This window comes from Chionomys nivalis, chromosome 16 (assembly GCF_950005125.1).
Source record: "Chionomys nivalis chromosome 16, mChiNiv1.1, whole genome shotgun sequence".
Classification (NCBI taxonomy): Eukaryota; Metazoa; Chordata; class Mammalia; order Rodentia; family Cricetidae; genus Chionomys; species Chionomys nivalis.
The window spans coordinates 44,312,484-44,338,127 of record NC_080101.1 but is presented as its reverse complement, the minus strand read 5'-3'; the positions used below and the strand labels follow the sequence as shown (position 1 = coordinate 44,338,127).

The following is a 25,644-nucleotide window of genomic DNA, read 5'->3' as shown; positions in this document are numbered from 1 at the left end:
TCGTAAGCTGGTTTTATGAACACATCTGACCATCAAAGTTATGAGCACACACATACACCTATATTTACCTACCAAAGTCTAGTACTTCACCTTTCCCACTTATCACTTCTCCAAATCGAGTTGATTGTTTTGATTAATTGCAGGCAATTATCTCCCTTTGTGAAGAGTCAATTTCTCCTCCAGCATAGATGCATACTTACAATAGATCCTTATCAACTCAATTAGGCTCAAACCTGCTTGGCATTTTCTCACTATCTTTCACCACATCCTTTAGGACTTATCATTCACCACACCCTTCTGCAGTATTCTTCCTTTGCATTTGTTTTTCTTGATGCATGTCAGAACTTTGCTGTTGTTCTTTCCACAAGTCACACTCTGCCTTTTTTTCTAAAGCGTAAGCCTTTTACAGAAAGACACCATTCAATAGATCTGTTCATCTTCAATAGATTTTTCTGTTTTAATCTGGAGTCTAACTGAGCCTTGACAAATAGGAACTTCCGTGCTGTAGGCTATGAACGCATGCATTCTTCCTGTACCTTCAAAATACATTTGTCAACCAGAGCCTTTAATTGTTTAGCTATTGCTCTTGTCATTATTTTATATGATGACTAGTACTTTTCTGGGACTGGCGCTAACAACGACGCTTATCAAGGACCATGCATTCTTTGAGTGTGGCCTGATCATGCCCTTTTGGGGTAGGTTCCAGGAGTCAGTCCTTCCCTTAACCCAGTTCTAAGGCAAGGGGACCGGCGCGTCTGTGGTCTGCTCTTCAGTTCCTCCAGAAGTCCGTGTGCCTAAATAGAGATCAGTAGAATGTCTCCAGGAAGTCATCCCGCGTCCTAACATCGAATGCTGTCAGCATATCTGAGCCAGGGACCTATGCTTTTATGCAGCAGAGTTCTTTGGCGACTTCTAGAACCTCACAGGCCTCCGCTACTTGGTTACCACACAGGAACAGGCAGGACCCGAGGTCGCCGTCAGGTCCTGGTCTGGTCGCCTCGGTTCTGTGGTTCGGTGTGGGTGACCTCTCCCGGAGACATAATAGTTCTCAGGGAGAACTCACAGCACGCGGAGGCCAGCAGGAGTCCACCCGCCGAGTCTCCACAGTCTCAGCAGCGGTCGCCCGGCCCGTGCCTCTCGCGGGGCCGCGGGTCGCGGGTCGCGCGCAGGGCGATGGGGCGGCGCCGAGCACGCTCCCTGAGCCGCCCGCCCCCGCCCCGCGGCCGCCGCACGCGCGCGCCCGGACTGCATTTCCCATAGGCCTGAGCGGCGCGGCCGTGCGCGCCCTCGAGGCCCGAGTACCGCCCAGGCCGCGGGGCCGCGCCCCCCTCGGCTCCCCCTGTGCGCGCGCCGCGCCGCAGAGCCTTTGAAAGGCGGCCGGAGGCGCGGGCGGGCCAGGGGACAATGGCGAGCCTGGGTCACCTGCTGTGCGTGCTGGCTTTGCTGCTGTGCGGGTCCCCGAGCCCCGGGCTATCCAGACCCCATAAGCGCGGCCCGAAGAAACCCATCATCGGTAAGGAGGCCCGGGACCACGGCTAGGACGCCCTCAGGGTGGGGACGGGTGTCGACGAGGGGCAGCCCGCGAAGCTGTCACTGCTCCGGAGAGGTGTGCGGATCCCCGACGCCCGCTGTTTCTCATCAAAGCAGCCTGGGGTGGTCCTGTGAACTTCAGGAAGCACACAGCTCAGGCAGACTCTGGATTTGAGGCTTCCGCTTTTGAGCGAAAAGAATTTTAGGGAGAGCGAGTTGTGAAGCCGAACTGGGATTTATCAAAAGTGTTAAGAGAGACTCTCAGTGTAAAAATGAAGCACACGGGAGAGCATGGAGTCTACACAGAAGACGCCACTTTTAATGACCAAGTGGTCATTATTCAAGAGGTGTCCACAGGACCTCCCTCTCTATTCCTGTTCTCTTTTTCCATGATGATAATTAAGATTGTAAGGAGGATGCAGAGATGTTCTGAAAAGGATAAAACCAGAATTTCAAGGGTTGAGCAAAGTAAGGGGTTAGGATGTGTCTTACTGTAAATGAAGTGAAACTCCTAGAAAATTAAAGGTTTACCGCAGAGAAGGGAGAAACACCTTTATAACGTGAATCCACTCTTGAGTGTTAGCTGGTGGGAGGATTCAACCAGACTCCAGTGTGAGGGGTACTTTTCCTGCCCTGTGTCCCCACCATTTTCCCTGCCTTTCATGTCCCAGAAATTCTGCACATGGTTAAATTTACTCACATTTCCTTGGTTGAGGACATAAATGAAGGCACAATAAATAAAATAGAAAAATGAAATAGGTAAGGAATTAAAATGTGACTTGGACTTTGCCGTTCTTAGCAGCAAGCGACAACAGTGGTTCTGAGAATCCGAATGTCAGTTCTGTTTGAAAAGTAGAGCGTGTAATAGTTTTCAGCATCTTTGCATTTCAGATGGTAACATTGGTTTGCAATCATGTCAGACATTTGAAAAACCATCAAGGAGAAATTTTGATTAAAATTGGACAAAAGATGTTTATGGGTAAGCATAAGTAGGATTATGCCGTTTGATTGGTGTTACAGTTGAGCACTAAACAGAAACTAGAAAATTTGTTTATGAATTTGGGAATGACCCAGTTTTCAAATGGGTTGCTTACTAACATTTGGAACCTTTTTGCCAAAGCTGTTTCTGGTGATGGTTAGGTTCTTCAAGTTGAATCATGTAACATATGTAGTGAATTGTATTTGTAGGTTTAGGGAAAAGAAAGAAAAAAGAAATGATGACAGGAGATTGATTTTATTTTTTAGAATCGAAGCAACTCTCAGTTGAGTATGGCAAAAGCATGCTTTTGGTTAACCTGATCAATTGCAATTTTTCGTTTATATTTATAGTTATTTTGCATGTGTAGTTACTTTTTTTGTATATTTACAGTTATCAGCTATATTGTATGCTTGTCACATGCACCTGTGAAGGTCAAAAGACAACTTTAGGAGTCACTTCTCTCCTCTCTCCATATGGGCCCTAGGGATTGAACTCAGGTCCTCAGGCTCAGCAACAAGTGCCTGTACCTACTGCTAAGTCGTCCTGAAGCCTCCTCCACCCAATCAATTAAGATAATATAGTTGATGGAGCACATAGTCTGTGTAAGCTACTACTTTAGGAAATGCAAAGGACAAGACAGCCACAGAAGTTGTGAGATACCCTGAAGTGCACATGGTATTGGGGGCACATGTTGAGAAACAGGGCATACAGCCTGAACTCTTTGCCTAGGAATGGGAGAAATAAAGGGGCTGGGGTGTGATGGTGGAATTAATTTACTGTTGCAAGCACTTATGTTCCCACGATTCTTCATGCAGTCCTTGTAGCACCTCCCCTCCTGCTTTACATCACTCTGTCTCCCAGGGTACCGCTGTGCTCTTCTTAGCCAAATTTCATTTTTCATTGTGAAGACTATCTTATCTGAGGGGGAGGAGAGAAACCTTCTTACTAGATACATTTGGACATTTGATATTCATGAGTGATTCCCGTCAACTATTGTAAGACGTCAAGAATACCAATACGATTGTCTCACTGAGACAGTTCGAGTGACAGGCTATCTCACAGAGTCACAGATAGTCAATGCGCAGATGTGATGTTTCTTCGTTGTTTACTTTCTGGAGGCCAGGGCTGGATCCAAGACATTGTACATGTTAAGCATGCCCTGTCATTCATTGATGTATGTTGGACGTCAGTGTGCTGGACTTGGGTTTCGCTGGTAAGGGGAATTCAGAGAGATGAGAGGGACAGAGCATGAAGTCGTAGAGTTTATGAAGTTCCAGTAACCTCTGAGGAATATAATGAAGATGGTAGCCTCTATTGGCCTGCGTATCTCCGTTCCATTAACCATTGCCTTCTTGCTTTCTCTGACATATTTCCAGTCTGATGGACTTCTTGCAGAGTGACCAGCTAACTCATGACCTTGGCATGGTACTGTTCTTTGCCCAGAATTTCTCTTCTTCCAAATGTGGGTGTATGGTTCATTGCACCACCCCACTGATGCCTTGGATTAAGCGGCACATTGTATCTTCCTCAGAAGGACTTGCTCCACCACTCTGAAGACTCATTCTACTTTCCCAGGGAGGACTTGCCACCCTGTTTAACAGACATTGTAAATGGAACACCTATTTCTTTGTCTTCCTTCTTGACACAAGCACCAGCCCTCATAATTGGATCTAAAAATAAATCTCTGTATTGTTTGTCTTAACCTCTTTCCTCTTCCACCCACTAGCATTAAAGCCTGCAGGGTAAAGATTTTTCTTTTCTTTTTCTTTAATTCCGGTGTCTTTAGCACCTAGTTCAGTGCCTGGCATACACTGTGAATAAACCATAGTGAATGGACGAGGGGACGGTGATGTCGTCAGGTTTATTTCTGTGGGAAACTAAAGTTTGAGGGTTCCTTCAGAAAGGATAAAGACCTGTTAATAGTCTCGATGGGTTTGGTGAATGCTGGTTACCTAGATAGATGGTTTAGAGAGATGGAGATGAAAGGTATTTTCACTTTGACTTTGCTGGCAAGTATAGAAATGTGTCTTTGTGGGGGAAGGGGTTGGCACCCTATAGACTTAGTGAGTGGTCTACGGTTGTGTGAAGAAAGCTGGGGCTGTTATAAACTTACTTTGGGGACTTCTGAAACATTCCTGGTGTGGTAACAAACTGCGACCACCCTTCTCCACTGCTCTCCCAATGACTATACGTAGACTTGGAGGAGATGCAGGTCTGTGAACTGAAAAACCAAAATAGTGACATTTGCATTATGCCACCATTCAGCTTTGAGGAAGAAATAAATTACATTGCTTGAAATTAATACTTTTTTAAAATTTAGGAGTATTGATGCAAAAATGCCGTACCAAGGAGATGAGAAACCTGGGAAAATACTACATTGCTGCATCCTATGTGAAGTACTTGGAGTCCGCAGGTGCGAGAGTTGTACCCATAAGGTATGCTTCTGGGGTTTCTACCAAGGGTGTAAAGAGCCGTCTTTTATCTCTAAAATGAATGCCTTCTTTCCTATGATTGCATCATTAAATGAAATGATGTGGCCTTTGATTTCAGCCATAAACTTATTGCCTGGAGACTCCCATTAAGTTGTTTTTAAAGTTCTGTATGTCTATAATGTCACCGAAAGTATGCTATATGTCTGTTAGCATTGAGAAAGACATGATCGCTTCCTTCACCCCAGAAAAGACACTCCTCACAGACACCATAAAAATCATAATAGAATCTCCAGTTTAGTCAGCTTCCTGCTGACTACTAGCATAAGGGAACCCTTCAGGGATTAGGACATATTTTAGAAGATGACTATAAATATATTTACACATGTGCCGAAAGCTTGTCAGTGATGACTGTATTAGTGTTGCTGTAGTGTCAGTGAGAGGTATTTTAGTTTTAAAAGAGTTCAGTTCGGGATTGGAGACATGCCCCAGTGGTTAAGTGCGCTTGATGTTCTTCCAAAGCCTCCCTGAACCTGTGTAGGGCAGCTCACAGCCACTTGGAGCTTTAGCTCTGTGGATCCAACTCACATGCGTGCATGCACACAAACACACGCACGCACACACACACACACACACACTTAAAGAAATATAGTAATAAAAACACCTTTACAAAAGTATTTATTTTATGATAATATGACTGAGAAAAATAACACAATCTTATACTTTCAGCTCAAAGGCGTTGATTTAATCACTCATTTTTCACTTGAAAAAAGTTAAAGAAAAATCTTATAAGCACACTTACTTTGTCAGCTAAAATCAGTGCATGAGAATCTTGTAGAATTCTCATCTAATCTATTGTGAAAATTCATGTACAAAACACTATTGCAACCTATTGTGCAAATAATTGCAATAAGGAGTTATAATTTATATACTATTAGTATTCAAAAGGTAACTATTATGATTTAGAGCAGTGGTTCTCAACATTCCTAATGCTATGACCTTTTAATACAGTTCCTCGTGTTGTGGTGATCCCTAGCTATTAAATTATTTTCTTTTGCTACTTCATAACAGTAATTTTGCTACTTTATCTGTCCTAATGTAAATATTTTTGGAGATAGAGGTTTACTAAAGGGGTTATGACTCACAGGTTGAGAATCTCAGATTTAAGGCTTTATTAAAAAAAATAGTCTTTATGCTGAGATTCTTAAGGATTGTCTTGTTTCATCTTTCACATTTGACTGTCTTTACCCTTAAGGTTCATGTTTAATTTGTTTGTGCTGAATCTGATCTCATGTGAAATCATTTACTCAAGTTATAGAGCTGAGTAAGAGGCCCCTGAGAGTCTCCAGCACAGTGTTTCAATGTTTATGGAAGTTTTAAACCCCTATTTAAGAGGTTAGTGCAGATGTGGGAGAGACACTGCAGAGCCATCACAGTGCGCAGTCCTGTCCAGAGGCTGCTGAGAGGGTGGGTGTGAAATAAAAGACGGGGGTGCCGCTGAGGTTATGAGTTGATAGGTACGTGGCCTTAAAAATAGTACAAATGACGACTCATCAAATACAAGGGTGCAGAGAAAGAAACAGGTGGGAGTGATGGAAGCTGGGGAGTCTTGAAACCAGATGACTTGTGGAATATTAGCAGTTATGACAAGATACTGAAAACCTGATTGGCAGCACGTGGGCTAAACTCCAGCATTTGCACCAAAGTTGATTTCCAGACTTACTGCTTGAAACTGGGATCATGTGATCCTGTAGTAACTGTAATGTTTGGGGCAGAGATTCTACGTGTACAATGAAGAGACTTTTTGCAGCGTTACTGTTAGATTGGTTGCTGGGGCCACTTTCTGATTCAGAGGGGAGAAGAAGGTGGATGGGAGACCTGGGCAGAATTCAGGTGTAGGTGATGCTTGACCTTGGTTTCAGCCTACCCTTTCTGATCACCTTTCTCAGGACTTGGTGCCTTCAGGTTGCCATTCCCAACTGTGGGACTATTAGAAAAGACAGGGTCCTGAAAGGTTGAACACCACAGCCCAAGCTGGCTCCATCTATTTTAGAATACGCTCAGTCAGTTCACAAAGCATTTAAAATAGTTCTGAACATAGTTCCCTAGGTCTTCCTGTCAGTGGGAGAGCTGTTGCCATCTGGCACTAGTGACTCCATGGCTTTCCATGCCACTGAAGCTAGACTTGTGCCATCAGCATTGGGCTCATTTTGATTGTGGAGACAGGAAGCTATTTCTCATGAACTGTTGAGAAGGTTTTTAAAAAATTATGCATGTATATAATGCATTATGATCACACACTCATTCCTACCCTTTAAAAAATAATAGTTCAAAGTTTCTTTGAAAATTTCATACATGTATACAATGTATCCTGATCATATTCACCCCTTCCCTCTTCCAACTTCCTGTAGGACTCCCAGCCCACACCAAGCGTATTTCCCTTTCAACTTCATGTCTGTTGAAAAAATACATTTTTCAGCCAGTACATCCAATTAGGGGCTCTTATTCATATCCACTGGGGCATGGACAACCTACCAATATCTCAAAAGAAAAGTGACTCTCCTCTCCTATCAGCCACCAACTGCCATCAGCTCCTTCGCTAGGGTAGGGGCCTTGGTAGCCCCTCCCCCATATCTGCTGGAACTTTTAACTGGCTTGATCTTGTGTAAGTTTCATGCCTGTAACCATAGCTACTGTGAGTTCAGCCATGGGTTTTAACTATGTTGACAGTACCATTGGTGAAAGCCCTCTTGTGGGACAGGCTTCAAATTCAAGCAAGGGAATGGTTGTTTATTCTCACAGACAGTCTTGCCACTATTGTTCCAATGTGTACATCTTTCTTGGCAGGTCTGTTATTTCATCATGTAGAATCTAGTGCTAGGTAAGACCGTTGGTGTCTTTCCTCTGCCAGAAGCCAGTGTAACATCTTTCAGCGCCAGGAAAGCTAGCCAGCAGGAGAAATTCCTGCTCAGTTCAAGACTGATTTCTTTGTGTCCTACAACCAAAGTGTATGATGTTGTGAGCAGCCTTGTCTTTCACTATTTCCTTCCACCCTGCCAACCACCCTCTCATCCCAGCAAACCCCTTCCCATCTTCATGTCTGCTTTGTTTTTGTTTTGTAACCCTCCTGGTTTAACCAATGGACATTGTGTGGAGAGTTTGTGTAGAAGTCCATCCCCAACATAAACTATCTGTCTGGACCCACATGGAGGCATGGGAATAAAGACACAACTCACATAGCTTTATTAGGAGGGAGATTCTTAGTGAACCCTCATGAAATCCTGAGTTCACATACTGAAAATTCCTCTGCATTTATTCTCCAAACAGCCATATATATCAAAACATAAACTGAGGGGGAAATTCATTAGCATTCTGTTTCCCAGGTAACCAGGTGAATGGCTTTAGTCATGCTCACACCTTTGACCACACCTTTCTATGCCCATTTTGTCACGTCTTTCTATCTTCCTCCTCCATATGCCAGCTCTGTCATGTAGGCCGGAATTAGCATCTCTATCCCAGGTGTCCTCCAAATTACAGAGGAGCAGAACAACATCCTGACCCTTTGCTAGGGTAGTGATAGCCTGTCTGGAAGGCTACATGACCACCTCAGGTACCAACTATGGCTTGAGAGACTGGCGGCCATACCATATAGAAATATGGGCCTACAAGCCTGGACAACTCAATAGTAGCTATACCACTGAAGACTTAACTTTCTTCCCTAGGCAACCATGACTGCCTGTAGTTCTCAGGGGAAGGATGAGGTCCTCTGAGACCTTTTTCCATACTTGGTTGAAAGCTTATTTGCCCAAGCTTGTGCAGGCTCTGTGTAGACACCTGAAGCTGCTGTGCGTTCCTGGATACGGAGACCCTGTCATATCCACAAGACAGCATCTTAGAGTCCTCCCTTGTGTCCTGCTCTTAAGTTCTTTAAGTCTCTTCTGCAGTGTTCCCTGAAATTTGGAGTGATCCCAGTATCCTGATAGAGCTGGGTATTCAACAGTCACTCTCATCACCTTGGTTTTGAGTTTCTGCATTAATCACCATTTGCTGTAAAAATGAAGCTTCTCTGACCAAGGCTGGGGCAGCACTGGTCTATAGGTGTAAATAAATATTTAGGGAACAGTTTGACAACATGTCCATTTAGTAAAACAGAAGAAGCAGGTTTACTCTTAGAGCCTGTGATCTCCCCAGCCATGGGCCTTTGCCCACACCCATAGCACCAGGCATGAACGACCTTTAGAGTAGCCTCACACTGAATTAGAATGCAGTTGGTTATCTTCCAAAAGCCATGCCATGACTGCACCAGTGGACAGTCCTGCCCGGCAGGCTGGTACTGCAGTCTGTAAGAGTCTCAACTGAGGTGATTTTTTTCTTCTCTAGCTTCCTGCATACTGCCTTTTGGCACCAGGAAAGCTAACCAGCAGGGAGTAAGCTTTCAGATTAGTTCAAGCTTGATTTCTTTGTGTTGTGCAATTAAAGTATACGGTGTCTTCAGCAATAAGGCCAGTGGGCAACCTGACAAGAATTTTTGTGTTTAGAAACACCTGACAGGAAGCAAATGACCTCTTTTTTCAAATCATGCCTTGTTTTCCCTGGCATTTTCTTGAGACAGGTATGTTCATGCCACACTCCGCAATCATGTGACCTATTAGTGAGGAGCAGGGTTAAAGCATAGTCACAGATGGTCTGGATGCTACTTGGTTAGCCGGCTCGGGGGCTTTGGTATGCAGCTGGTGGTAGTGACTGCCAATCATGGTCCATGAGGAAGAGTTTGAGATTTGTGGGAGTCTGAAGAGGTGGGATTGTCAGGATACTGAGAGCACATGAACTTTATCCACCCCAAGGCACAGTCACAGTTAATCATTCTGTAGGAGCTTCACAGATGGCTTTGAGGCTCTGAACCGAAAAGAAGTTTACTATGACTTTGGAACAACCCACGTGGATTTCAAGAGTTTACTGCGACTTAGAGGAGAGCCAGGAAAGTTTACTGGCAGAGCATAGGCACATGCTAGGAATTAGAGATCCCTTAGCAACAACAGGAGCCATGCTCTAATTCACCTGTATCCACCTGTATCTCTTTCCCGGGGCAGAAATGGACCATATTCTACTGAGGAGCGCAAGCTTTTATCACTCTGTGTGTGGACAGGTGTATGGAGAGGTCTTGTGGAAACAGTGTCGGAGAGTTACTGTGTTTCATACACATTTTCTACAGACATCGCATTGTGATTTAATTAAAAGTTGTATGTGGATTAGTTTCTTTGGATTTTCTCTGGGGAAAAGAAATAAAATCATCAGCAATATGGTGATTGCTAAGAAATCTTGTAAGGATTCTTGATCAAGTATGCTTCAGAATAACTGAGTCGTGTGTCATTAGATCTGGATTGTTCTGGATTTCAAGTAAAGTACTCAGTCCTTTGCAGTTGGTTGGAGGGGATGAGATGTTGGGATTTGGTGTCCATACATACTGTTTCCATTTCTCCAAGCTACCTGTAGGGAAGATGTGTGATAGTAAAGCTTTTTAAAAGATGTATTTGTGTGTGTGTGTGTGTATGTATTTGTGTGTGTGTATGTGTGTGTATGTATGTGTGTGTATGTGTGTATGTGTATGTATGTGTGTGTATGTGTGTGTATGTATATGTGTATGTATGTATGTGTGTATATGTGTCTGTATGTGTATGTATGTGTGTGTATGTATGTGTGTGTATGTGTGTGTGTGTATGTGTGTGTGTGTGTGTATGTATGTGTGTCCCGTGCGCACATGCGGGTACTCACAGAGCCCAAAGAAGGTGTAAGAGCCGTATCTGGAGTAACACAGTAGCCCGTGACGTGTGTGAACAACTGGACTTGGATGTTCCAGAAGAGCAGCAAGAACTTTATATTGTTGAACCATTTCTCCAGCCCCATAAAACTTTCAAATTTTTTTGTTTTTATATAAAATGGCTGAATATTTTTAGGTTTCTTGGTAAATAGATATTACTAGTGTCCAGTGTTTGATTATATTAGCATCTGCTTTAAAATATTGAATGTAATTAATCCCAGAAAAACAGATTAACATTTTTGATTAGCTACACAGGGTATAATCCTGTGATTTTCATAGCTTGACAAGAATACCTCTAGTGTAGAAATGCAGTATTGTCCGATATTTAGGTAAAAGTGTTGTAGCACTTGCCCTGTATGTTCAAGGCCTTGGGTTCAATCTGCAGTACCTGAAAAGACTTAATTTTTTATTTAAATGTCTAAAAATTAAGGTGGTGACTTCTTTTCTCTTAGGCTTCAGAAATGATTTCCTTTATAAAACTGTTTTTATTATTTTCAGGCTCGATCTTTCACTTACACAATATACAGAACTTTTCAGATCTATCAATGGGTAAGTTCGCTTGATATTGTATCAAGTCTTAATACAGTGTGCACATATTAAAGTTTTCTGATAGCTTCCCAAGTCCTTCTGTTGGCTGTTTAGAAGGGAGATGTAAAGCTGCAGTGAAGAATGAGAGGTAGGACAAGACCTGGAGGCTGAAGCCTGTACTGTAATTCCAGTTCTCTGGGAGCCCAAGAGAAGAGAGCAGAAAGTTCACCAGTCTGAGAAAGAAAAGACAAGAAGGCCGAGAGTGCAGCCCAGTGGTGGAGGACTTGCCTGGTCTGTAAGGTTCAGGGTTAGTCATAGTCCTGAGCAGGAAGCAAGTAGGAATGTGTAATTGTTACTTACGGCACCCATGATTTTTAACTTAATTTTTGTTTAAGTGCCTAAATATTTTGAAATATCCAAGTCCTATGTCTGAGGTTACTGGTTGATCATCTTTCAGAGGTAATTTGAATAGTTCTTAAAAAAAACTCTTAAAAATAGTTCTTAAAAAAAGTCTCTGCTTCACCATAAAATATGTGAGTAGTTAGTCCATAAAATGGTATTTGAAATCCAATGAAATCCAGCTTGAGGAGTTATGTTAAGACACCTAGGAAGTTAAGACACTGACCTCCTCCCAGAGACTGACTCCCTCTCCACAGCACAGACTCTGAAAGCTGGGCACTAGATTGGTGAAAATTACACTAGACAGTTGTAATTTACTGTCTCTGAATGGAAACAGAAAAAAATAAAGTATAATAATGTAAGCTCAAAAATTACTTTCCCTGAGGTAACGTGGAGTTAACATCATACTGTCTTATGGAAGAACATATACCAGACAAAGTATGGAGCCTGTGCTCAGAGAGACTGTTATCTGGGTATGTTGGGCCAGTTTTACTGTGTAAAGAACTATAAGGTCCCATGAATTGGGTGTGGTCAGAGGCAGCTTTTAAAATACAGAGTTAATGGGGATTGGTCTCTTCCAGTCATCCAGGGCTTCCTGCTGTGGTCTGGAATAGTGTTTCAGCACACAGACTTAGTTTCCTGACAATGGAAACCAGTCTTGTCACAAGTTGACACGAAGCCTGAATCATAGAAGAAGAATGATGTATTTCTTCAATGCAAAAATGGCCTCTGGCTGGTAATAGGGCCTAAATGTACTTGTCACACAAGCCTAGTGAGCTGAATTCATCCCCCCATGTGGAAAGAGAACACACGTTCTGTGCTCATACACCTCTCTCTCTAACACACACACACACACACAGAGAGAGAGAGAGAGAGAGAGAGAGAGAGAAAGAGAAAGAGAGAGAGATAAATTCAAAATAAAAGACTCCAGTGTAATATTACAAACTCATATTCAAATATTTTTAGAAATTTAATATGTTTAGTCCAGCTTTTGTTGGCCAGAAAAACCAGACCACTTTTGAATAGCTTTGTTATCTCAATGATATATTGAAAATTATTGTATTTTCAATATAGTGGTTATTTCAATATTTGTTAAAGAATTAAAACATTTAACATTAATCTAAAAACCTGATATAAAAGCATCATTGTTTTATATATTTTATTTATTTGGGTAGAATAAAAAGAAATCTAACATTTGTGACTCATCTAAGACTTCTGAGAATGACAATTGTGTGGATTTTCAGGATTTCCTAATACAGTGCTCATTTCTTTCTTTGTGTGTGTGTGTGTGTGTTTTGAGACAGGGTTTCTCTGTGGCTTTGGAGCATGTCCTGGAACTAGCTCTTGTAGACTAGGCTGGCCTCAAACTCACAGAGATCCGCTTGCCTCTGCCTCCCAAGTGCTGGGAATAAAGGTGTGCGCCACCACTGCCAGCTCTGTGTTTATTTCTTAAGAAGTATCAGGACTGTGAAGAAGCAAATTCTTGTAGATATTTAATTCTAATCAAAGTAAAGGTTCTGATTATTATGTGCTTTGTAGTTTTATTCTCTCTTGGGACTTAAAATAGATGTGTATTTATGGTTGGCTTGGCCTTGCTGATCACCTTAATCATAGCCAGCCACACCTGGAGACTTGTTTCTTCATCTCCACCTCTTCAGTCTCTCTCCCTTTATTTTTTCTGCTTTTGTTTTGTTCAGATTATATTTTGTTCAACGAGCTTGTTTATTGAAGAAGTTTTAAGAGAATATGTGCAAAATTATTAACCACAATAGTTTCTGAATGGCTAGAATTATAAATATTATATCTGTATACTTGAGTATATATATATATATAGTAATTATGTAATAGTAATAACGACATTTTTAAATGAAGCATATTTATTTACTTGGTAAATGGATTTTGTTTCAGAATCCTTTTTCCTGGAGGAAGTGCTAGCATATCACATTCAGAGTATTCCAGCACAGCCAGAATATTCTTCAACAAGGCCATAGAGGTAAATCTGCTGTTGCTTATCACTCCAAATGGGTTGTCTCTTTTCATAGGGATGATTATCTTTCATAAAGTATACAGTCTTGCTTTCCTTCACAGATACCCCAGCCTTACTCTCCTTAGCAGTCAGACACGTGCTATGCAGGAATCAAGTGTCTGTTTCAGCCTGTTATTTTTGTTTCATGTAATTTAGGGATTCTAAGAGTGAGCCACACCTCGTAGCTAGTAGAGCTGTAGCAGAGCTAGTACAGCTTGTCCCTCTCTTTGATCTGTTCTTTTTTGTATGGGGTGTGATGCCTGCACTACTAACTCCCCTCTTCTTGGTTGTTCCATCCAGCTTCACCCTTCTTCAGAGCCACATGTTGACACCAGACGCAGCTCATGCTAGAGAGGTTTTATTCTGAGCCAAGTACAAGTCAAAGATAAAGAGTTACAGAACAAACGGAGTTTAAAAACTGGTTTGCCAAGTTGATGGTGACACACTACAGCAGAGCAGACAGGTCTCTTATGTGAGCTTCAGGTGCTAGCTTACAAAAGTTATAGCTTTAGGGCTGGGGGAAGCCAGATAGTCGCTACGTTCAGCATTGTATTTCAAAGACTGTAGCTAATAGTAATAAACATATCAAGTGATAGGGTTGGTAATAAATGCCTATTAAAACAGATTAAAGATAGCTCAGGATAATTCAGGCTCTTAATCTGCAGCATGCTGTCTCGACACAGGCACAAAGTTCTAGTTAGTCAGTCTAGACTCTGCAAGACACATATGGCTTTATCAGAAAACTTCAGTTCATATACATATCTGTCTGTTAGCCATGCAGAGCCCGTAGCCACTATGCATGCCTCGCCTTGGACTTGCACTTCTGCTGTAGTTTCTTAGATTCCTGTTTCTCCCTTGAAATATTGCTAGCAATTTTTCATTTATTGTTTCTGGCCTCTCCTAAACATTTTCCTCAATAACAACTCTTTTAAGATACTTGCTTAATAACTTTTAATAGCTAGACTAAGTAACTCATGGTCTTTTAAACTCCTTGGGTCAAGGCATAATGTGCCTACAACTGCCCTTTTCCAACCTGCCTCAGAGTATTTCTGAAGACAGATTAAGTGTAGCCTACTTATGAATCCCAGAAAATTCTACAGAAATCTGTGTTGCAGTATCTTGTTAGAGACAGACAACAGACAAAGACATACCTGCAAAGTTTGAATGAACATAGCTTTCTCTTTTGTTCTCCCAAAGAGTTATGATGATGGAGACTATTTTCCTGTGTGGGGAACATGCCTTGGATTTGAGGAGCTTGCCTTTCTGGTTAGCGGAGAGAGCTTACTAACGCTTACAAACACTGTCTCCGTGCCATTGCCATTGAACTTCACTGAAGGTAAAAATACACTCCAACTCTTCTAAAAATATTTCTCAACAGCACTAGTAAACACTGAGTATCAAGTCAGAAATATTTATTAGTATTTGAATTATTTGGTGACCAAAGTCATGAATTCACTCTGTTACTCATTTGTGGAGATGACAGGAAAGTTTGTCTTTTGATAATTAATATATTGCTTCTAATGGTCTCAGGATCATGTGATTAAGAATTCAGAAACCATCAGTTTCTCTTAGTCTCATGTCTTTTCACTGAAAAAGTTTTTACCTCTATAAATTCTTTCTGAGAATTAATCAAAGTGATGATTTCCAGTTTGCATGTGTAATCCTAAAAGTACAAATCTTATAAGTAGATATTATTGCTCTCATGCCAGAATTCTCTTTGTCTACACATGTTGTTTTGTCTTGAATGTATTATAGTGCAGTTTTCTTCTGACACTAAACACTTGGAAATAGCAAGACTTCACAAATTAAAGGGCTTGGTGCCCAACAAGACCATTGTGTTTGTGTGCTACCGACAGACAAATCACCAGGCTACACGCACACTCTTGCTAGGTGCTGTAACTTCACAGAGCTCAGGAAGGTACTTATATTTGCTTACCATCTTGGAACTTCCATGAGCTTGGGTTTCTAGAGTTCCAGAATTTTTATTGACATTTTCTTTCAAAGCATGTTTGAATTATTGTTCAAATGGCTGAATTCAGTCTCCTGAACCTCTCCCATTTCCAGAGTTTGGGTTGGTTGAAAGTCCTCTAGTTACTGATTAGTCTATCTGGTATTCAGCCCCATTCTGAAGTAATGTAAGGGTTAAGTATTAATCATCTCATTAGCATACTATTACTCATGAAATTTCAGTGGTTTGAGACACGCTTAGAAATCTTAAACAAATTCCATTCAAATTCTAGATCATTTTGATTAAGTGCTACCGACTATAGATGTTCTCATTAAGGATTTTGGGAGGGAAGAGTAGTGATCATTCATAGAATTCATAGACTGTCCCATACATTCCAAAGTCTTATTTTCATTATTTCAATCCTTGCAAGAGTATTATGGGAAGTATATGTTTAAGGTTGGGCTTTTGGGGTTGCAATATAACAGAAGCCCAGTTTATACAACAAAGCAATTGTTCAGGGTGCTTGGGTTCTCAACTGAAGCTGTTAGCAAGAATGTAAGCCTGACTTGGCATCAGCCTTGAACACTCGAGGACTGTGTTTTCACTCCTCTGCAGGTATTCTGATCTCTGTGCCTAACTATAGTCCCTCATGCCTCTCCCAGTGCCAGAGGATGGCTCCTTCAAAGTTCTCTAGTCACACGGTTAGTCTCTGGTAATCAGCACCATTCTGAGGTGTTTCGTGGAGAAACACTGCTTCCTTTGTCTGTTTGCAGAGCAGATCTTTTCTTTGGCTTAGTTGGTGCTCCTTCCTCCTTAGTTGGTATGCTTAACCTTTCTTCAGTTGATTAAACTCATTCTTTGTCAGTTTAGTACATGAATATAATGTATATTTATTCTCCCACACCCTCTCCTCTCCCTCTCTTCCCTCCTACCCATTAACTGCCCTCCTCCCTTTCCCTCATTTATGTCTTTTTGATTTTTGTTTTGTGACTCACTGATTTTAACCACGCCTCTCTGTGATCATGGGTTTTGAAAGGTATTTCACATTCCTTCTGTCTGTTGACCTTTGCACTTTTCCTCCTCCTGCTGCCATGTCCCTTGAACTGTGGAGAAGGTGGGATGAATGTCCTGTTTAGGACTGAACATTCTTCTGACCTTTATACTTTTCCGCCTCCTGCTGCCATGTCCCTTGAACTGTGGAGAAGGTGGGATGAATGTCCTGTTTAGGACTGAACATTCTTCTGACCTTTATACTTTTCCGCCTCCTGCTGCCATGTCCCTTGAACTGTGGAGAAGGTGGGATGAATGTCCTGTTTAGGACTGAACATTCTTCTGACCTTTATACTTTTCCTCCTGCTGCCATGTCCCTTGAACTGTGGAGAAGGTGGGATGAATGTCCTGTTTAGGACTGAGCATTCAAGCATCACTTATTCTCATCACTTTGATGAGCCACGAGTCTACATTCATTGCAAAGAGAAAATTCTTTAACTAAAGGCTAGCATTTGTCTGTAGGTATAAACACAAATATTTAGATTGTGGTTTCTCATTATATCAATTTAGCTAAACAGCAGTAGTGAGTTTCCCTTTAGGGCCCATGATCTTCTCAGCATCCATGTTTTACATGCATTGGCCCAACCATAGACACTTCTCTGGAAACACTGTGTTTTGTTCACCATTTACTCATCCAGATTATGTCTTAATAATGTTTGCTGTTGAAGGTCAGTGACTCAGTGGATTTTATTTTTTCATGTATAAGTCGTTTCTCCATACTTAAATTATTTTAGGTGCCTGGATTTTATAGGCCCAGGTGTATATTTTCTCCTATGAAGGCAGCCTTAAGTCTAATCTAAGAGAAGTTGCTTTACTGCCGTAGCAATCATGACACTTATCATCCCAAGGAGCATATCTTGCTTTTCAGGTTGGCACTGTAGTTTACAGGGTTCACAGCTGGGTGAAGCCATTGTTGCCTTTTCTCCCTCAACAGCTTACACGGCACTTTCTGGCACTATGCAAGCTCTCCAGCAGGGAGGAAGCTTCCATCCCAGTTCCAGCTTGGTTTCTTCATTTTATGTATCCAAGGGGTGTGGTACCCTCAGCAACAGGATCTTACTATTGAGTTCTGGGGGCAACCGAGAGGAATGGAAACAGCTTATATTGTTGTAGGAGTCTCGTTTCCTCCCTGACCAGCAATTCATAAGGCTGTGTCCCACATCTACCACTGGGATTTGTAGAAGCAGCATTTCCTAGTCATGCAGGGTGTCTCTTTTTTTTTTTTTATTTTTTAAATGTATACATTTTAAAAGAAGATTTATTTCTCTCTCTCTCTCTCTCTCTCTCTCTCTCTCTCTCTCTCTCTGTGTGTGTGTGTGTGTGTCTGTGTGTGTGTGTGTATACACCAGAAGAAGGGGTAGAATCTCCTGAAGCTGGAGTTAGAAGTGATTGTGAGCTGCTATACATGGATGCTAGGAATTGAGCCTGAATCCTCTGCAAGAGCAGCAAGTGTTCTTTACTGCTGAGTCATCTTTCTAGCCCTGTCCCTTAAAAGTTTGAATTGGTTTACAAAGCAGTAGGTTATCTTATGGCCTTTGGTTTTCCTTAATCTGTTCTCCGTGTCCTCTTCTTTTAAGTTCTATATACCTTTGAAAATACATTGGAAATGCTACGTCCTTTTCTGGGAACACAAGCATACAGATTTGGAAATTGTTCTTATTTTTCAGAGGTTTCTGGGACCCAGAGTTAAGATTCTCTGTTCTTTCATGGCTAGCCTGTTTGTAGTTATTCATATTAGAAACTTAAGACAGGGAATTCCATCTGGAGCATATCACCTTTGTATGCATGTTTGCCAGGCCTTGGCCCGACTGCACGGCTTACCATTTACTCAATCTTAATTATGTCTTAATAATGGCTGCTGTTTGGCTGCAGGTAAGTGACTTAGTGGGTTTGATATGTTTATGTGTTTCAGTCATTTCTCTGTGCTTAAATTATTTTAGGTGCATTGCGGGGCAGAATGTTCCGGAATTTTCCTGCCGAGTTATTGGTGTCACTAGCATTAGAACCTCTGACTGCAAATTTTCACAAGTGGAGTCTCTCTGTGAAGGTATCCCGTGGTCCACCATCAGTAGCATCTCCTTGGGGAGAAGAACACATTTTGGAGAACTACGGAATTGACCCTTGTTCTATTCTTCTATTTTAGAACTTTACAGAAAATGAAAAGTTGAAGAAGGTTTTCAATATATTAACAACAAATACAGATGGCAATATAGAGTTCATTTCATCCATGGAAGGTATGTGCCGCTATCGAGCATATAGACTTAAAATTTCCTCGCTTTAATTTTATAGACCTCTTTTCTTGGGAGTGAAGTTATATGACTTTAGAGTTCAAAGACGGAACATCCTGTCCACATTCCACATCAGTTGAGGCTGACCTGGGGCGATGATGGAGAGGAAGAGAGAGGGTCAAGGAAGGGCGAGGATGAAGAACTGGATGGAGAAGGCACTCTGTCATTTAAGTCAGCGCACATCTCTGTGCTCCTCATTGCGAATGGTCTTTGAAAAAATTTTGAGTTAATAAAAAAACGCATGGCAAAATATATACTATATTTTTGTTTGCTTTTTGAGGCAGTCTCTCTCTGTAGTGCAGGCTAACTAGGAATTCTCTGTCCCAGGCTGGCCTCCAGCCTGTAGCAGTCTTCCTGTTTCAGCCTGCGGAGCTTTGTGGTGACAGGTGTGTGCTACCATGCTTCCTCCTAGATGGTGAAATCTATTGAATTTAGTTTTCATTTCTATGATCTTTCAAAGCATGATGTCAGGGCAGATCTATAACTCTTGATGGTAACTTGAAAATATTTTTCATAGAGGAGATGTATAATTATTATAGTAGTTATTGCACCAAAGAGGGGATTTGCAAGTGTTCGTAACACTTGATTGTTTTAGTGTGTGTGGTGGTGAATATGGTTTTCAAGAGATGTTACTTTCCTGACTTTATGTTCTGGCTTTCAGAATGTGTGATGACTGCATGGCTGTAAACTTAAATGGGACTATTGAGAAAAGGCTGATGGGGTTTTTGGAGGAGCTGGAAACAGGAAAGGGATGCTTTTGTATCATGTAGACTCTTTGATTTGGTGAGGCTGGAGAGAGGAACCTGAGAGGACAGAGTCCTAGAGAGGAGAATGCCACAGTAAGGTGGGACAGTGATTGTTACTTGGAGATTGGCCTTGCCACTGTGACTTCGTCTGTTTTATGTTGCTGTGACTGAATCTCTTGAGACTGCATAATCTAAAAGGAATAGAAGTTTATTAATCTCCACTTTTCTGGAGGTCAGTGGGTCCTGGAACATAGTGTTAGCATCTGGTTAGGACTTCATAGCTATAAAGATTATCACTGAGTTTCACATGGCAAATCACGAAGGGATGTCAGGGCAGTTTTCCTTCTTACAGAATCACTAATGTTATTATGGCCTCACCTGTCTAACCTGTTCTAATACTAATTCCTTCAGGTTCCACTTCTATATACCAGTAACAAGATTTAGGAATTAACTTTCCAGCATCCAAATCTGGGGGAACACTCCTAAACCATAGCATATTTGTTAAATCAAGAGGTGGGAAAAATATCTATGCAGGAAATCCCGAGAAATGTTGGTCAGCTCAGGGTGAAGTGAGGTTGTTATCTTTCTACCCAGTTGCTAGAATCATCACCTCCCAAACATCTTGCAGTATAAATCTTGAGTCCACTTTGGCTTCCCTGCCTCATTGTCTGCTTCTAAAAACTTTAAGCTGATTTCTGTTTCCCAAGTCTATCTTGTATAGACTTTCTCCTCTCTACCCAGCTTCCTCCTAACTGCCCATACCTTGCACCTAGGCATGAAATCTCACTGAGAAACAAGCCTCGACTTACCTGGTCATGTAACCCATGCTCTCTGCTGCTTTCCCTGCAGACTGTGTTCCTTTGAGATTTGTACATCCATTTCTGCCCTCTCCAGACAGAGCAGTGTTTCCCACCTCTCTTTTCTCCCATATTTTCTCATGTCACCCAAAGCTCCTCATGTCCCTGATGCCTTCTGGTAAGCTCTCTCCTACCTTGAAAAACTCAAGCTAGCTATCTCATCTTTGAGAAGCCTTCATCATTTTCCGCTTTATGTCTTGGTGCTCTGTGTGTTTGCTTTGTGTTCCTTGGGCATGTTGCTCTTTACTTGTATTTGTTCAAGCTCTTTCTTTCCCTTTAGACTAAGAGCCCGCTGAGAACTGGAGTCTTGTCTTTCCTTTTTCTAGGGCTTTGGGGAAAACAGAGATAATGAATGAATGGCCATTTAAAGTATAGGGTTGGAAATTAGAGATTTGGGTTCTTTGGTTCTTCTGATCATGTCATCATACCAGACTTTTGTGAAGATTTCAGAGCCTGACACTTTGATGACAGCCGTGAGTTAGGAGCCCTTGATGCTCTGCTTCTTGCATATTTTTATCTCACTTTTGATCTTGTTCTAAATTAGTGACGTGGGTTATAATTTCTACAGTTGCAGAGGAATGCCTTTGGGCTCTCAATAACCATTTTCTAAACAGCAGGCCTTACTTGTTTCTGAATGTCAGCATCTATATGTCTGTGTGTGCCTGATTATCAGATAAATCCTCATTTAGACATTTTTAATCTCAGCCGTGCTTTTGCCTGTGAGTCCTCCCAGAACAGACAGAGACAGTGCAGCAGCTTGAGAGGGAGAGGAGGCAGAGGGATGTGAGGGGTGTGTGTTTAGAGCTGCTCGCTGGCCGTGTTTGTTTCTCGTGCACTCCAGTAAGGCTGGATGCAGTGTTTACTTTCTCTCAACCTGCTGTGCAAGTGGAGAGTAGGAGTGACGCGTGAGAGGATGGCATTCTTTCTCTGGATAGCTGTGTTTTCCAAGTGCTTTCTGAGAGCCATCATGGTTTCCATTCTAAAGCGCGGATGGGGGAGGGGCAGACGTTTTCTATTCAAACGAGGAAAGACACATGTGGATAAAGACTTTCAGAGATATATACTGTCCTAAAAAACTGAAACTGCTAAAGCATGTAGGAAAGGTGAGGAAGTGATGCATGACCTTTTCTCAGTTCTAACCAGTCAGCATGCAAATGGCCATTCTCTTATATGACTTCCTCCCCACACTGAACTGTTTTCATCCTAATCCAAAAGTTTAAATAATTTTACTTAGCTAAGAGTATGTAAGATATCTAAGAGTTCTAAACATAATTGACCTACAATCACTCAGAGTACAGCTGTTTTTAAACCATCAAAGTTTATTTTAGCAGTTGTTTCCCTAAAGTCACTAATCATCCCATAGGCTGAGACAGATTGGTGAATATAAAAATGATGGCATGATTTGTTCTTATTTCCTTAAGTCGTTATGGGCTTAGAAAATGTATGAAGAGGGGCAAGGTACAGACCTAGAGTTGTGTGTCACCATCTGCGTGTGCACTCGGGCCTGAACATAGACCTCACTGGTAAAATGTATACCTGGCGTGGGTGTGGCCCTAGATTAGATGCACAGTCAAAGAAACCGTTCACCTGGCTGTTGAACTGGAAGGATTCCCAGGCCAGCTGTTTTACTTCACTCTCATTTCCTGGAAATACAACTCACACTCACGTTTTAAGAGGATACAAACCAGTGAGATGCCCTGGCCATGAGCAGTGCTTTGTGTGAGACCATATGTGCAACTTTAGGGGTTTGTGATTTTGGTGAGTTGTAATGTTTTATATGGCATTTATATGAAACAGTGTAGGAACATCATTGCAAACCATTCTTTGTGCTTACTGGTGTGTGTTCTCCACTCAGGATTTACGTATCCAGTATATGCGGTCCAGTGGCATCCTGAGAAAGCCCCATATGAGTGGAAGGACTTGGAAGGTATTTCCCACGCACCAAATGCTGTGAAGACTGCATTTTACTTGGCAGATTTCCTTGTTTCTGAAGGTAATGTATATATGGGTGTAAGATCTCTTTATTCCATTATGACTTTGGAGGGAAACTGTATGCCCTTCTCTTGGCTCCTGTATATTTTTTATTCTTTAGCTGTTAAATAAGGTCTATAGATTTAGTTAGAAAATATTAAATAATGTGAAGGCCTTGAAATTGAGATATTAGGTAGTCATTAAAAATCAGGGCAACTATTTAACAGAGTCATCTGTGATCTAGTGGCCTGAATCCTTGTACAGTGATTTAAAGAATGTGGAGTTCTTATTTCTCCTTGAATATTTTCAATTCTGATTTTTCAAGAACAAACAATGATGTAATTATAATAACTTCGGGGGCATTATTTGTTATTTTTTCAAGACAATGATATAAATGGCAGTATATCCTGTCACAGCCCGGGGCTTTATGATTGTCTGTAAGCAATGGGATCCTGAGAAAAGTTACTAGCCTGGATTTTCATGCATTTTATATTTGTGGTTAAATGGGAAATTTGGGTGTAGGTATGTTGAGTGATATTGGTGAGAGCATAGAGGCAATATGCAGGGGACAGACATCATTGAGGTGACCAGTTGAGGACTCGATGAGCCCAGTGTTCATCTTAGCCCCAGCTTCCCCCTATGCTTTTTGTCTACCTTCTTGCTCATATTAGAAATCTAACAAACTCTATCTGGTCTGTGTTTGAAATGATATATACTTGAATGGAGGAATTTGTGAAAAACATCCAATACGTAGTGTTGGTCCAAAGGGGCATCTTCCTCTGTGGGTGGGAGTGGATAGCCATAGTGGGCAGAGCAGGCTTTGCTGTAGCTTAAATATTATGGTGGTTGTTGGATCTATATCTGCCAACATGCTTTATAAAAATATCAGGACCTGTATTGACCCTGACATTATTCTCAAAGCTTAGTTCTCACCCGTCTACAAACTTCTCACTGGCCCCCTTTGTTGAATACTTTCTTGTTTCCTCTGCTGGCGATCATTTTAGTTTCTCCACTCCTTTAACGTGTGCACCCTCCCAGTGCAGGTGTGCTATAAAGAGTCCACCATTTAATTCTGCGTGTCCGCTCAGCTATACTTCCTTGGTAATGGGTCCATGTCCTGTCTCTACATTCATCCCAGGCCTTTATCAAGTCCTGTGCACATGTAGCCTTGTGATGAATGGTAGACTGAATTGGGGGCGAGAGCCGCTCTAACAACAGCCACTGTAGTTACATCGGCACAGCTGTACTGGTGTTGTATGCATCTCTGAGGCATTTTTCTTCTTGCGCTTTCTTTCCCAGTGAATAGTCCTGATCTCAGGAAGAACTATTATAAAGTAGTCTTTTGAAAATCTTGTCAACCAATCTTTTATAAAAACTGAACATTATTTTTCTAATTTTTCTCTTGCAGCTCGGAAGAACAATCACCGCTATGAAAATGAATTTGAGGAGATGAAATCCTTGATATATCAGTTCTCTCCAGTTTATACTGGAAATATTTCTTCATTTCAGCAATGTTACATGTTTGACTGAAAGTCTTCATTTGGTAACAAAGCAACTTGGCGTAATTCAGTGACAGGGATTTCTGTCTACAGATTGAATTGCTAAATCACTGCTCTCGGCACTGTGAGAAGGCCACACAAATGCCTTTTCTGTGCCTGCTTCTGATTATTCACTTAATACATGATTATTTTTTATCAGATTTGATAATTTGACAATGAAAAAGATAAATAGTCATGGTGTCTTTCATAAATAACTTTTGGTGTCTAAAGATTAGAAAAATATAATTTTTTTAAAAATATACTTTGTGTGTGATTTCTTATTGTTTCCAGGAATAAAAGCCACCCCAAATCTACCCATCTTATTTTGACTAAAGTCTTTTCAAGTTCTCCCTCCAGGTTTCTACGACTTGAATGACAGGCGTGTGTGTGAGCGTGTGCATGTATGTGCACGCACCTGTGTGTACATAAAGATATATAGACATTTTTCTTTCTTCTTTGTTTTAGCTCATGATTAATTTACTGAAATCAGAGTCTGTATATTTTAATTTTTATCTGCCATAGTACGTAACACTACACTGCCAAGAAATACCTCTGGCTACTTGTAAAATGAGAAGTTTCCCCCCCATGGAAAATAATTGGAAAACATTCATACATACATTTCTGGTGTGTTCCAGTATATTCTCTTTTGTGCTACTCTCCTCAACCACTTCCTATCCTACATACATCTGAGCCTATGCTTGTACATTAAAACTGTTTTCTGAAAGAAGTCTAGGCATCATGTCTTTGTTCAAAATCCTATAATACTAAAATAAGACATGAAGAAATCAAGTTGGTATTGATCTGGAAGCTTCCTCCTTGCTTGCTAACTTTCAAAGTACCAGCAGGTGCTCTACACGTTGCTGGGAAGAAAGTTCACCAATGGTCTTACCTAGTTCTGACCCCTGCAACCCAATGTAATGACTAGCCTGACAAGATATACCCATGCGTACAATAGTGGCATGAATGTTATGGGGGTAATCATCTGTGTTCCGATTGGATTTAAGGGCTACTCTACAGGAGAAAATCCATGCTTGGTATTGTAACTCTGGTTAAGACCTGGGAAGGTCATAGGTCTTAGAGGGAACCTAAATGGACATAATATCAAACTGCCTTCTAACGATGTATTTCTACGCATAGGCTCTAGGTCCTCATCAGAGAAGTTTCTTTTTACAGTGGATGGCAGTTAATACAGAAACTCTAAACTGGCCAAAGTGTAGAGAATGAATATCTCTGGAATACTCCACCATAAATAGGATGCTTATGTTGCATACCCTCCTCAAAGCTCAGGAAACTTGGAAGAGGAATGGGAAGTGTTTAAGAGTCAACAGTTGGGTTTTATCCCGTGCTTTTTCAGACCCAGTCCAGCTGGCCTTGGTGAGTTCCTGATAGAACATCCCCATTGTCTCAGTGTGTGGGTGCACTCCTGGAGGTCCTGAGTTCCTTGCTCGTGCTCTCTCTCCTTCTGTTCCTCATTTGGACCTTGGGATTTCAGCCCGGTGCTCCAATGTGGATCTCTGTCTCTGTCTCCTTTCATCGC

At 41.5% G+C, this 25,644-nt stretch overlaps 1 protein-coding gene across 1 annotated transcript; it reads left to right on the top strand.

Annotated features, from left to right (window-relative positions):
• The first annotated feature begins 1,329 nt into the window (after positions 1–1,329).
• On the top strand, positions 1,330–24,367 carry Ggh (gamma-glutamyl hydrolase). The gene is made up of 9 exons (XM_057790563.1): positions 1,330–1,513; positions 4,830–4,944; positions 11,255–11,305; positions 13,592–13,676; positions 14,907–15,045; positions 18,648–18,754; positions 18,851–18,941; positions 22,454–22,591; positions 23,978–24,367. The coding sequence occupies exons 1-9, from the start codon at positions 1,405–1,407 to the stop codon at positions 24,097–24,099; spliced, it is 957 nt and encodes a 318-aa protein (XP_057646546.1). The 5' UTR covers positions 1,330–1,404; the 3' UTR covers positions 24,100–24,367.
• The last annotated feature ends 1,277 nt before the right edge of the window (positions 24,368–25,644 follow it).